Here is a 14,705-nt window from a genome sequence, read left to right on the forward strand (position 1 = left end):
GCCTGGGCTAGCATCAAAATCATATTCTTGAATTTTGCTGGGATTTAAGTAACTTTGAATTTCTCAAATTCAATGTAGTTTAATTTAGTGAATCCCAATAATGCTTTTCATATCCTAGCAATGTACTAAAGAATGCAACCTAGCAAAGAGTTAGTACTGAAACTCAGAATTGTTAAGAATGGTAGGGAAGACGGAGAATGGAGGTATCAAAACTAGCCCGTATGATTTGCCATTGACTTGGCCTAGAAGTTTCTTTGGGGAATTGAAGAACTGTGTTCATTTATTCATTCCAAAATATTTATTTAAGCTCCTACTAGGCGTGAGGCAATTGGGATACAACCGGGCATAAGTTCCTTCTCTAAATGGGCTTACATTAGCTGTTATTTTAATTCGAAACTTTAGTGCAAATCGGACGAAATAGTGAGCCAAGGGGCCAGGAACCCTGACAAGTCTCAGCAAAGGTCAACATGTTTTCTATTCTTTGATGTGGGATGCGGGATGCTCTTAGTTCCTGAGAGGATGTGCAGGTGGGATATGAAGATGTCCCCCATCCAAAAGATACAGATTTGGTGTTTGGCTTTTGGCAGTTAAGGACTGCAACTGCAAATTACCTCTGCTGCAAGGAAATAAGCCCACGTAAGAAGCAGAAAGGGTTAAAGGAGAAAACTACTCGGTCTGAGCCCAGGGGAGACCCAGCGAACCATTGGCCTGTACGACCGTGGCCGTGGACTACAACTCCCACAGGCCCTTGCGTCCCCGCCCGCCTGAACGGCTGGGGAAACGGAGATGTCAGGCGCACTCTTCGTGCGTCATCAGCATGCGCCTCCCGATAACAGGTTTGGGCCGTAGAAGTATGGCAGCTGCAGAGGCAGCAGTGGTGTCGTCTTCGTCTTTGGAAACAGCTCCAGCCCCTGGAACTGCAGAAAGAGCAGAAACAGCCGCAACAACGGCGGCGACCACGGCAGCAACGGCTGCAGCCGTGGCGGTTGCAGCCGCAGCCCGGACCGGATGCGAAGCCAGGGTCGTCAAGGCCGCTTTGGCTACTAAGCTGCTGTCCCTTAGCGGCGTGTTCGCCGTGCACAAGCCCAAAGGGCCCACTTCAGCCGAGCTGCTGAATCGGTTGAAGGAGAAGCTCCTGGCAGGTACTGCAGCCCGGGTGGGGACCGGGCTGGGCTGTTTGCGATACTCGTTGCTCGAGAGAGAAGAGGAAGGGAATGGGAGAACGACCACCAAACTAGCTCTGGACAGAAACCTTGGCCATTTCGGGCTTGCACCTGCCCTCGCGTGAATTTATTTATTTTTTATTTTTTGGTACCCGGGACTGAACTCAGTGGCACTCAACCGCTGAGCCACATTCCCCCACCCCCCTTTTTTTTTTGTATTTTATTTAGAGACAGGATTTCACTGAGTTGCTTAGGGCCTCGCTAAGTTGCGGAGGCAGGCGTTGAACTCATGATCCTCCTGGCTCGGCCTCCAGAGCCCCTGGGATTCCAGGCGTGGGCCACCGCGCCCTGCTCAGGTGAACTCTTGACAACCCCATTGTCGTTATCATGGCGGGGGATTTAAAGAAAACACACACACACACACACACACACACACACACAATAAATTCCTACCCTGCAGTGAGCAGATCAATTTTCTGCAGTCTAATCCCTCAGGAGGATTTTGGTCGGTTCACATGGATGAGGAAGCCCTGACTCTGTACCCCCAACGTTGCATTCTTCAAAATATATAAAAAAGCAGATATGCTTAGGCACTTAGTACAGTGTTATTCACATTTTAGTGGGCATAAGAATTATTGAGAGTCTTGAACAAATGCAGATTCCTAAGCCCTGCCTTCCAGAGCTAGTGATTCTGAGGGTCACATACAGTGGGAAAATATATAGAAAATATTGAAGAATCACAGAGTTCATCAGCTCACTAGATCATCACAAACAGTAGTATCAAAGAACTTTAGTTTTTGTGGGTTCTGTTTTTTGATACTAGATTGAACTTAGGGGCACTTAACCACTGAGCCACATTCCCAACCCATTTTTTAAAAATTTATTTTGAGACAGGGTCTTGCTAGGATGCTGAGGCTGCCTTTGAACTTGCAGTCCTCCTGTCCCAGCCTCCTAAACCGCCAGGATCACAGGTGTGCACCATTGTACCCAATAGAACTCAGAACTTTAGTTTTATTGGACCCCCCCCACACACACTAAGCTAGATCTGTGCTGTCCTATAGAGGCATGAAGATGAAAGATACTATCTCTTCCAGTAACTGAGCTCACAGCTTAATAATTTCTGCAGGCTTTAGTGGTAAAACTATTAAGGTTATTTGAGGCTCTCCAGGGTTTCATCGTATCCTATCCTGCCATTAAACCAGAATGGGAACTTTCTTACATTATTTATGCTCCCTGGCAAACAACATTTTTTAAAAATGGAAAACCAAATTTTTCTGATAGGAAATTTAGTAATTGTAACTGCCACAATACAGATTTAAATGTTCATTGGCAAATAGGTACACTTAACAGATGTTTAGTTCCATTGCTGTACCTACTCATTGTTTAGTTAAGCTTCTATTTTTGTCACTTGTAACGAGGGTCATATAGCAAATGTTGAAGCAAGGAATTGCATCAAGGGTAAGCATAGTAGTATCATTAAAGTTTTTTTTTTCCTTCATAGAGTTCCTGCCTTCACTTGGCCTGATTTGTTAGCTGAACTATGGCTTTATTGATCCTTAAGGTAATGATTACCATTCTTTTGTTCCAACACGTTTCTGAGAGGATCAAAGCCATACTCTGGCCTTATGGTTAGTCTACCTCCAAGAATTGAATGTTCTTGTTGAAGCTTGGTTAAAATTGATTGTTTCAAGGCTATTTTTAGGTCATTTTCTGGAAAGCATTCATTCAGATATTGATATTCTCAGTGCCATCCATCTCTACAATGTTTGTGATCGAGCTATTCTCTTTTTATGTTAGCTAGACTAGGGCTTCCCAAGTGCCACTCTAACTAGCCGTCAGAATTACCTGGGAAGGTTCTTTATGATACCCACATTCTGATGCTGACCAGGTTTGACAAGCACTGATTAAAACCACAGTTAATGGTTATGGCCTCCAATAAACATTGCTTGTCTTTTTTTTTTTTTTTTTAATGTTGATTCCTGCCATGCTGTAGCCCCCACTGTTCTCTAATCCTTTCAGACCTAAAACATCAGAATTTTATAGCTAGAAAAAAATCTTAATAAATGTTCACCCATGAGTATTTATTTTAGTAAACTGAGCAAATTCTAATGTGGTGGAGGCAGTATGTCTGCAAATTAGGAAGAGGCTTATGGGACCTTCATATAAAGCCCCCCTCCCCTAGAAGATTTCAGTACTTTCATGGATGAGAGATCCTTGATAGATTACAATGAACAGTGAAGGGTTTGAAGCCTCGGCCAAACCTTCGGAGTTTTTGTCAAAGCAGACAGCCTTGCTCTTCCAAGCATGGTGATGTTGTAATCATAGAGCGACACCAGGACCGTGTTCCTGGTAGTGTGGTTCTGACTCAGTAGGGTGGTAATTATGCTCTGAGGCTGAGCAACCCAGCTCATGGTGTTGGCTGTGTAACCTGCCTTTTCCACTTCCACTACTGCTTTGCTTTCCCCTCGACTTTTCTGTTCTTTCTTTTCATTTCCTTTTGCTCTGTTTTCTGTCTCCTCGGTTTGATGGGTTGAGGGGGTGGGATGCAGATCATTACAGCTATCTTGTTCTCTTCCTTCTCATTTGAAATCAGTAACCAGTATTCTCTCAATATGTTGTTATATATCAGCAACAGCAGCATGGCTTTAAGTGCTTTGTACTTGCCAAAGCATTTCCAGGTAACAGTATTTATTTTGTCTTTATGACAGGAATGTGAGATAAACCAGGTTTTTAAAAAAATTTAAGTGCTTTAGAGGTCAAGAGACAATTGAACTGTTACCTGTTTCCCAGATAACCTTTAGTTGAGATTATCTTCTTTAATGAACTGAGAATTTTGGTTAGAGGATGGGAACAACAAACAAAAGAAGTTTATAGTCTCAGTGTCCTTTCTCCCTGCGTGAGATGTACTCACAATATTAGGTGGATGGTCTACCAGTGAAGAACACCAGGCAATGGAGAGATTTAGAAATGGATATTGAGGACTTTAAAACAAGCTGTCTATATCAAAGTTAACTTCTTTTTTTCATTCTCTGACAGGCCACCATTACCAGGAATTAACTAGATTTTTTTTGTAGCTTGCCTTGGATATTTACCCATTTTTTAAAAGTGTTGATTTTTTTTTTTCTTGAATTCTAGTTTTTGGACAACTAATTTTGAAACACTATTTTTCTGTAATTTAGGAAGGTCTGTACATTTAAAAACTGTTCTTTGCTAGTAGTGTCAGAGTCTTAATATCTGAAGTTTGTATAATGTTTTATTTGTTTCGCGTATCATCCTTTCTTCCCCTCATGTTTATGGAAACTCTGCTTCACTTGTCTTGGTAATTACTTTTGTTCCTTCCAAATACCCTCATAGAAGCTGGAATGCCTTCTCCAGAGTGGACCAAGAGGAAAAAGCAGACTTTGAAAATTGGGCATGGAGGGACCCTAGACAGCGCAGCTCGAGGCGTGTTGGGTAAGAGATGAGAAAGTTAAATGGAACTGCCCCTTAATATCAGAAAGTAAGATTGACTGCATGCAGACTAACTTACTAAAGCCATGCCATTTTCAGTCTACTTTGGAATGTTTCACTTCTACTGAATTACAGTACTGTCTTCTAAAAAACCCTTACAAAGTATACAAACCTATACTTCTATGTGTGGATAAGGCTTTGAGAAAAGGTTTCTATCTGTACAGAAAACAGTTAACACTTCAGGCCTGCAATTGCTCTCTTTAGAAAGATCTGCTCGTAAGACGTGTCCTGGGAGGGCATCTGTGAACTTAGTTTTAGAAGTGTTCCCATCCTTCCCTATATGATTAGAGAAGTTTGCTGTGCCCCAGCTGTTTGCATGAACATCTGTTTTCCTTCCAAGAATCTGGAATTTTGTCCCACCACATAAGCAGAGGTTGCCTGGGTGACCATTCCCAAACCTCCAATAAAAACCTTGGTCACTGAGTTGCTGACAAGCTTCTCTGAGAGAAACATTGCACATATGTTTCTGCTTTTTTTTCATTGTTGGAGAAATCAGCAGCTCAAGTGTATCCCCCTCATAGGAAGGAGGAAATAAGGAAGCCTGCACATGAATTTCTCCCTTGTGGTGTGGTGGGATGCTACCACATGAATCATTTGGAATGCTTGAGTGAAGCATTCTCTGGTCTCAGACATTTAGAGTGCTTCTTACTTTTGTCTTCTGGCCTCAGTTATTCTTCTCTGGTAATTTTGACACTTAATGGTATATTCTCATATTGTTGTTTAGCCTTATTCACTCATTAACTCAGGCGATAATTTTTGAGCACTGCGATTTTCCTTTTCTATATGATGTTTTACCCCTGAGATTATAAGCTCTTTCAAAGTCGGGAAAGACTTTGAAATGTCTGTCTCTCAGTCTTCTTTGTTGTTCCTTTAGAAATATTCCTCTTGAGAATGTGCACATAGTAGCTTTTCAAAGAGTATTGATTAGAGACTCATTTGAATGGAATCAAATTGCATTGAATCTTTGTTGTTATTATTGTGCAAAGCTTTTGCGTTGGTGGAGCAATGTCAACACATCCTGTCATTTGAAGGATATTGTGCTCTTCAGAGCATACTAAAAGCAGGCAGTTTTTGGTCTTAGTTCTAGAACTACTATGACTATATTCAGAGACCAAGGATCAATAGAAATGAGTGCCACAGAAGTATAGAAGGGGTTTGGAGTTGACTTTATGAATGAGTTGGGTCTTTACCTGGGTTTCGAAGGTTAGATTTGAATACTAAGGAGTTGGTACTGTAAAAATCAGAACCTTATTCGGGTTGTTGGGGGTTTTGTGGTATGCAAAATGGGGTGTCCAAAGTAGTTATAAAATGGTATGAATCAGAAAAGGAAGGGACGGGTTGTGGAGCAGTCGGGTTTGCAGTGGGTTAGCTCCATGGCAGTGGGAAGCAAGCCACTGAGTAAGAAGTCGGGGAGTGAAAGGTGAGGATAGTCTTGTTTGAATTTTAACTCTACCATGTGTTAGTTATGAAATGTTGGGCAAAGCTCTTAGTCTCTCTGTGCCTTAGTTTCCTCATCTATAAAATAGGGATAATTATGTAACTTTTTAGGGTTGTTATAAGGATTAAATGAGACAATGAAACACAGTGGAATTTGATACATGATGAACTCATTGAATGATGTCTGCTATAAATAGTGACAACAGTTTTTTCAGTTTGTCAATAATCTCTCCATGTTTCTTCTGAGTTCTGAATTGTGTGATTATACTGGGTACTTACACACAGTTGTGTCCATTGATGATAAATACACCAATTCCTATAGAATTTTGCCTGCTATTATGTGAAGAAATTAAATCCTCTCTCTCACCTGATGAAATGTATGGTTGTGAGGACAGTGTTTGAAACTGAAGAGAAAGGTAGGCCATTGAACTTTAGAGTTGGTCTATGTTAAAATACACTTGCTAGGCCCTCATTTTAGCCTTGTTTTTCTTTGTGTTAGGTTGATTTGTTTCTCTTTTCTTGATTGTATCCTGCCAGGCACTAATCATCTTTAAATGGTTCATTAGCTAGGATGATGGCTTTTGCTTTGTTTAATAATGAACTCTGTCAGGATCTCATCATACCACTTGAACATGGTTAATTGTACTATGTAATTTTCACTGGTACCCATATAAACTTCCAGTGAGTCCTTTGAGATTGTTCTAAAATTTCATTACCTAATTGGCTAGGTTGAGGGTTCTGTGGCATTTAATACTTTGAGAATGGGAAAAAGGGGTCTCTCTCCTATTCCCTCTTTAGAGTTCATTAGTTTCATGAGAAGTTCAACTGATTGGAGTAATAGGAACCCTCAAATTATGTTAACTATATCTTCTATATCTTCTTTCCAGCTTTACATTACAAAGGCCAGAGAATTATGACCAAAATACTTAGATAGTCTGAAAATCTAATTTTCAAAATAGAGTGTGATAGTATTTCTTTCTTTGATTTGTAGTGGTTGGAATTGGAAGGGGAACAAAAATGTTGACCAGTATGTTGTCAGGATCCAAGGTAAGAATACTGGAATATTTTTCATTTATCTTTGTTGTTTTCTTTAATGAACTACACTTTGAATATTTCCCATTAAATTATATGAAAAGTGTCATTTCTATTAATTAAAATGTCTGCAAACATTTGTAATTTAAATATTGAAATTATAAATTGAAAAACAAATTAGACTTAAACAACAAAAATATCTGCAGTGCCCATAATTTTAAAAAAATATATTTAGCTTTTTTTTAACATAATCATGTTTCTTAGATGAAAGCAAACTTATAGGTTATAATTTCATTGGCAGATTTTTTTAACCTTGGAATTTTTATAAAAACAATGGCATTTTATAAACCTTGAACTTTTAAACAAAATCATACTTTGTTCAGTGGTTACAAATGTTTATTAAAGAAAAGAATATAATCTCAAGATGATAAATTATATCATCTACCTATGAAAGTAGCCTTAGCTGGGTATGGTGGTGCATGCCTATAATCCCAGTGGCTCAGGAGGCTAAGGCAAGAAGATCACAAGTTCAAAGCCAGCCACAGCAACTTAGTGAGGCTCTAAGCAACTTAGCAAGACTCTATCTCTAAATAAAATATGAAAAGTGCTGGGTATGTGACTCAGTGGTTAAGTGCTCCTGTGTTTAATCCCTAGTACCAAAAGAAAAAGAAAGTAGCCTTGACTAGATCCAAAAGCACTAAAAGGTCCTTGGTAGAAGAGAGAAGAGAGGCTGGAAACCTGTGGACTGCACTGAGCATTGAGTGGCAGAAAGGACATTGAAATGAATCAGGTGTCAAAGTAGTTGACCTCCCTCAGAAAGATTATTAGTATCTCTTCCAGCTCTCAGAGATGCTTATATGTGTATTTTAATTAGCATTTGGGCCCCGGTTATAATAGTAAAAATGCCAGTGGAAGAAAGGATACTATGCCAGAAGGTAGAGAAGAATTTCACCAAGTTGCTGGACTAAATGTTTTATTTGTTTTAAAACCCTTGCTCTAAGTGTGATATAAATAGTTGGAAAATTGATTTTTATCTTGTTTCTTTTTTAAATTTTTTTATCTTTTAAAATTTTTTAAAGTTTGTTCTAATTGGTTGTACATGACAGTAGAATGCATTTTGACCCATTTTACACAAATGGATCACAACTTCTCCTTCCTCTGGCTGAACATGGTGCAGAGTCACACCGGTAGTGTAATCATACATGTGTATAGGATAATAATGTCTGTCTCATTCCACCATTGATTGTTTCTTAAAAAAATAAATGTGTGATCAAAGACTGTTTAAGCATTTTTCCAGTTCACTGCAGACTGATGGATGACTTTTGTAAAGTGTAATTAAAACGTTATGGCAAGGACTGGAGTTGTAGCTCAGTGGTAGAGCGCTTGCCTGGCATGTGTGAGGTCCTGGATTTGATTCTCAGCACCACATATAAATAAATAAAATAAAAGATCCATTGACAACTAAAAAAATGTTATGGCAATGTCAAATTGCTAAATAAGTTTCTAGCCGCCCTTATTTTCAATCCTGTCTCATTAGTGGGTACTGACTCATGGACCACACTGAAGTGTGGCAGTGGTCTGTGTAAGCTTTTCTTAAAATTAAATCCCTGGAAATATCAGTGGGCTTAAAAATATGCCTTGCAGTTGAAGGGATCGTAGTACCTCAGATGAATGAAGAATTTTAATGTGGCTTGCTCTGTAATCTTGAAAATACTGGTGTTGAAAAATCACAGAATATAGAAATTGTGTTAGAATGGAAGCATTTGATTATTTCCCAGTAATTTTATACATTGTGCTTACCTACTAATGCACAGGGTTGAAAATCTATTTCTGATACAGGTTTTTGCCAGTTGCTTGATATTTGTTTCTTATCTCCAAAATATAAGTAAGTTATTTATTAGGAGAATATGATTTTTATTTTCTTTTTACACATTACATGGTATTTTCTAAAATCTTCCCAATAAACAAGTCACTTTTATGTTAAAAACAAAACAGATACTTTTACATTAAGGATTTTGTTTGGGTTTTTACCCCCAAGATAAAATTGGTTGAGTTCATTGAAATATTTGGTATTCATCCCTTCCCCCCAAACCACAAACACATACAACACAATATATGTTATTGAAAGATTTTACTTGTGAATTCCAGGCATATTTTCAGAAACTGGATTGGAAATGTAAGTACATCATTGACTCTGATTTGAGTTTTGCTACAAACCGTTTTGGTGTCCATCTAGGAAAACTGAATGTCATGCAGTAACATCGGGGATCCTCATAAGACTATAACTTAAATAGAATATCCCAATTATATCTTGTTACAGAAACCTAGTTCTTAGGTGTTTCACATTTCAAAAATAGGCATCTTTATCTTGCTACCATTTGTATTTCTTCTTATTTTATGTATTTGTCAAAAGAACTATTATTCAAATTTTACCTTTAAGTATGTTGAAGATTACATTTTTGTTAAAAGTAGTTACAAACAATTAATGAATATTGTTCTGATTATTGTTTTTAGTACTAGAGAGAATCTTAGAGATCATCTCATTCCAGTAACTTTCAAAAATGTTTTCAAAAAAATTATAGCAAAAATTATTTTGCATCATGATCCTATGTACACATACAAGTAGAAAAAGTAAAAATTTCCTCAAACAACTTTAACCCTAGGTATGATATACTTTCAATATTTTTTCTTCTGTTTCATTTAAAAACATTGGTGGCTGTAGCCTCTGATAGCCCAGGCCTAGTGTTTGGTATAACGTTTACTCCTCCACTTCCTATTTTCGCAGGTATTTATTTCATAGTGTTACCTGAAAATTTACACCTGCCGTATGTGCAGGGTGGAGTTACTTTTAGCGTTACTCTCGGAGTAAAAATATTTCACTAAAGGATGATAGATAACTCAATATTTTTGATACAAACATAACTCTCTCTTCTCACCAGTAAGTCCAATAACAATTGGAAACATTGTTAATTGAACCTAGGCTAACAATCTTTCTGCAGAATCAAGAAACAGTCTTAGAATTCTTTTCAACATAGTAACACTTCCTAGCTCTGTAATCAATTGATAATAGGTGGAGTGCTGAAAATCTGTAGGCCATCAGTTTATTTTGCTTCCATCTGTAAAGAACAGCCACTGTCAGGGTTTGAGAGTTAAGAAAAGAGCTTCCTTCTTCCCTGTGTTCCTCATTATCATGTTCTCCTGTCTTATAGTAACCTTTGTTCTAACAGGGATCATGTTTCTTGAGTGTTTTGTTTGTTTATTTTTTGCTACATGCTTTTTTTGATTTACGTATATAATACGTGTAAAAATCATCTAAATTTTCTTTTTATTGCCTTCTTTGCAGAAATTGCTCAATAATGTTATTACTGTTCCTAAGTACTTTACTTCTGGATTCACCAGCTCCTTTCTCTCCTGAATTCCAGACCTGCTAGATTTTTCAAGCTGTATGTCAGACACCTAAGATTAATTTTACACAACAAGGTTCTGCTGAAGTTCTTGAATACAGCTATTTTCACTTTTTTATTCCTATAAGTGATTTCTGGTGCTATCAACAAAATATGACACTCATCAGAAAGAGAAACATGCCAATTTGTTAAGGGAAAGGGTTTCTGAGCCTAAAGTCAGAAAGAAATTTCTTAGAATAGTCGATATCAAATGACAGATTTTTTGCCTCAAAAATAGTTTACAACAGATGTAGAAGTTGATGTGCATAAAATATAATTCAGGCAAAATGACTCTGAGACTAATGCGTTCCTCTGGCCTAAGTTGGTCTAAATTGAGTGTGTAGATTAAAGGAAGGCGTTGGTCCCTCCACCATCATCCCTAAATTATACCTTCTCTGAGCCAGTTTTTCACATAGCTGGATAACAGATGTTATGCTTTGAGGTAACCATCTTTGATGAGGTTTTGGAGTGCTATTTTTATTAGTTTTCTGTATTGATTGTTAAAGTTAGTTACTTTATAGATGTTTTAGAACTAGATCAGCAGATGTAAGAGTTGATGTCCTATTATGAAAACTTGAATCTATTTAGTGTTGTTAGGTATAAAGTTATGCCCAATGTACCTGCAGGCAAAGCCAGCATTTCCTCAGGAAGCAGCTTTATATCACCTCCAAGAGCTGAGCAAGTGTTATCAGTGGGGTGTACAAAGTTTTCCACCAGGCATGTGGTCAAAGGACCAGAGACTTATTCTTAAGAACACACCAGCATTTTTTAGGTTAACCAGTCACGCGAACTCAGAAGTGTGACTTGAATAATGTTCTACAAAACTTAGCCAGGTCTTTAAGATACCAGCATACTGATCAGCCTTCTCCAGGGGTAGTCCAATTTGTTCCTTCTCTATACCCTTTATGAATATTCAAATATTTTTTAAGTACTATATTGAAAATTTTGAAGGGCTTACGCTTAGGAACTGTAAAGAGCAGCTCCTTCTTAATGAAGATATCTGAAGCTACATGATTTTGGTTTGATGGGACTATTTTAAAAATTCTCATTCTAAAAATATCCATCTTTTTGTTTTATTTATGAAACTTTGAATCATAAACTTTAAAAACTGACCGCGTACCCTTTTGTGTAATACAAAAGATTTTCTTTCTCCTGAAGGGTGCAGAAGGTGATTAGATTTTAGGGGTGTCTAGCTGACATCTGCTGTGGGCTCAAGAAACTTGAGGTTCAGTAGAGTGGAGTAGTATAAGTGAGAAACCACAAGTCCCAAAGAGGGCACAATTCTCTGGAATGTTCTATAGGACGTCTGTTTTGTTGTAGTGGAACTATGATGTAATGAATACAGCAGTGAGGCTCACAGTTCCTAGATATATGTTCCTGGAAAATAAACAACTTCAAAATCTAGTCTCTGTACAATTTAGGCCAGTGAAAAGAGGTACGTTAGTCCCCACAGGATAAAGTGGCAGGATTATATGTATATATTTTCATGTCTTTTTTTTTTTTATCTATTCCACTTTTCTTTTTTCTTTCTTTTTTTTTTTTTTTTTTTTTTGATGGTGGTCTGGCTTTGTTTCAGCTGGAGGTCTGAGTGGGTTTTTCTAAGTGGTCTGTGGATAATTGATTAGAAATAAAAGTTAGTTATCATTAGATGCCTGGATAAGGTAAAACTAGAAAGCAGCTGTGATTTAGGTCCTTGGATCAGAGGATGTGAGGTTACCGGATGTGCAGTGACATCATTGCTCTGATGGCTATTGAAAAGTGTACGTGGATAGTAGTGTTTTAAATATTTTTTAGCTTTAATTTCTAATATAGTAAATATTGACAATACACTGTATTTTTAAAAAATTGTGACACAGTCTCAATAAGTTTTAACTGTGCATAGGGATTCTAAAACCCAAATGTTTGAGAACTGCCAAGTTAGATATTTTCTCCACTGACGAATTCAGCATGTACCCAGATACAAGATAGCTATGAACTTAGAGAGATTTGAGACTTGGCGGATAGCAATCTAGATGTCAAAATGATGGTGACGTGTGAAGAACTGCACACATGGGAGCTTCCCCAGCACGCGTGTCATTCTGTCAACAGCTGCGACTGCATTTCTATTTAGTGAGGAACACAAGAGAACAACAATGCAAAATTCTGCTAATAGAGTTTTAATTTGAGAAAGCAAGCATCAACATATAAAATGTACATGGTGGACGGTGGACACTGTGGACAGTGATGTAAGACAAACCACTGGCAACAGCCCTTGTTGTCTGTCGGCACCGTTAGGCCACTTTCCCTGCAGTCTCTTCTTCCCCTGTAGTTGTTATTGTTGTCTTACCTCTTAAACTGTAACCTCTTCAGTTTGTGTTAGTGTATGTCACAGGCACCTAGGAGGATACTTTATAGATTCGTACTCCTTAAGAACCATGATGGAACTTGTAGGTTTGATATAAGCCTCATTCTTTTGATGTACAAAATTTGTATTAAGCACTTCCTCTCAGCCACCTTTTTGGGGTAGGGTGGATTAATTGGGTGACTTTGAAAAATGAATAAGGTTTGATCCACATAGAAGAGAGGAAGTTCAAGGCCATGGAAGTATCCAAGGCACAGAATATGCAGAATCCAGAGACCAGAATGGGCATTGGACACTGGCAAGCATGTTAAGGCCCCTAGTTCAAACCTGTTACATACATAGCAGAGTAGTGGGTAGAGTTGCAGCACAGTGTACGCGATCACATTGGGTTGTTCTCATGCAGCTAGACAGACCCCCTTCCCCCCAGTGGGTACTCACCACTGAGCTACATCCTCCGCCCTTTTTATTTTTTATTTTGAGACAGGATCTTACTAAATTACCCAGCCTGGCTGGCCTCAAACTTGTGATCCTCCTGCCTCAGCCTCTTGAGTACTAGAACTGTGCTTAGCCAACTAGACTGACTTTTAAGGGAAAAATCATAGTACTTTGTTACTTCACTGTTTCTTATGAGAACTCACTGTAACCGGATCAGTTACTGTAACCAGGGTTACTGTGAATCGTTCTGTACCTTCCTCCTCTCCCCTGCCCTCCCTTCCCCGCCTCCCAGTCATAATAATAATGGCAACAGTATTGTTTTCTGTTGCTTACCAGGGCCAGGTCCTATTGTTCCAAACTCTTCTCATGAAGCACTCACTGACATTTTCCCCATTTTAAGATAAGGAGCTGAAGCTGGAGCTCTTGAGACTCACTTGACCACTTCACCTTCACTGCGGGCGGACTAGGCAGAGTTCAGACCCCACCAGCTTGAGCCCGAGCCTGTGCTCTCACCCTTGCCCTGTGGTGCGCTCACTCAGGGGGATTGTTCCAAAATATAGACGCAAGAGTGGGGCGTCAGGTGATGAGATGAAATGTTTACTTATAAGAAACGAATTTTTGTTGATCCTAATGAAATTTTTAAAAAATTTTTAAATTTTAAGTTTTAAAATATTTACATTTTTTAATTCAAATGCATTGGAATAATTCCCTTCATTTTTTAAAAATTTAAGCAATGTAATATGAAGGTGATTTTATCAAAGATCTTAGGCTATTCTATATAATGTCTGTATTTATGGGATTTAAAATTTTTAATTTTTTTCATATTCGTCTTATTAGCAAAATAGGTTTGCCATTCATAAACTCACATTTCAGCAAAACATTTTGAGTTTTCTCTCTTTAAGACAGACATAACAGATTATTTTCAGTCAGAAACAATAGTTCTTGCACTTTTCTCACTACTTCATGTGTTGCTTCAAATAAGTAGTAAAAAGAATGTGTACGACTAGTGTGCCCCAAGATGAGAAGATAGTGCTCAGTTGACTAAGAAAGATCTAGTTCTTTTGTGGATAATGATTCATTCTGGGAAGTGACCTTTCCTTTCAGAGAGCTAGAGTATCAGTTCTTCTTACTGAGGAAACGTGTAATAGTTAAGTGCACTACCCCTGCTATTCTAGTTATGCTCATTTTCTACTCTGTTAGCTTTTGTTTAAATGCATGATCTTGTTACTAAGCCTGGTATTGGTATTTTATATGAGAAGTAATGAATGGGCTTATTTAAAATTAATTTTCATTGTATGTGTGGTAAAATTATCGATTCTTGTGATGGCCATGTTGTGGTTTATT

General features: G+C 38.1%; 1 protein-coding gene across 1 annotated transcript in view; it reads left to right on the forward strand.

Annotated features, from left to right (window-relative positions):
* Nucleotides 1-842: 842 nt before the first annotated feature.
* The window catches only part of Trub1 (TruB pseudouridine synthase family member 1), a 32,253-nt gene continuing 18,390 nt past the window's right edge, over nucleotides 843-14,705 (forward strand). Inside the window, exons 1-3 of the mRNA XM_047554182.1 lie at nucleotides 843-1,142; nucleotides 4,518-4,616; nucleotides 7,102-7,157. Of these exons, the coding sequence (XP_047410138.1) occupies nucleotides 854-1,142; nucleotides 4,518-4,616; nucleotides 7,102-7,157 (444 nt within the window). The 5' untranslated portion in view covers nucleotides 843-853. The remainder of the gene's footprint in view (nucleotides 1,143-4,517; nucleotides 4,617-7,101; nucleotides 7,158-14,705) is intronic.

The sequence above is a fragment of the Sciurus carolinensis genome, chromosome 5 (genome assembly GCF_902686445.1).
Source record: "Sciurus carolinensis chromosome 5, mSciCar1.2, whole genome shotgun sequence".
Taxonomy (NCBI): Eukaryota; Metazoa; Chordata; class Mammalia; order Rodentia; family Sciuridae; genus Sciurus; species Sciurus carolinensis.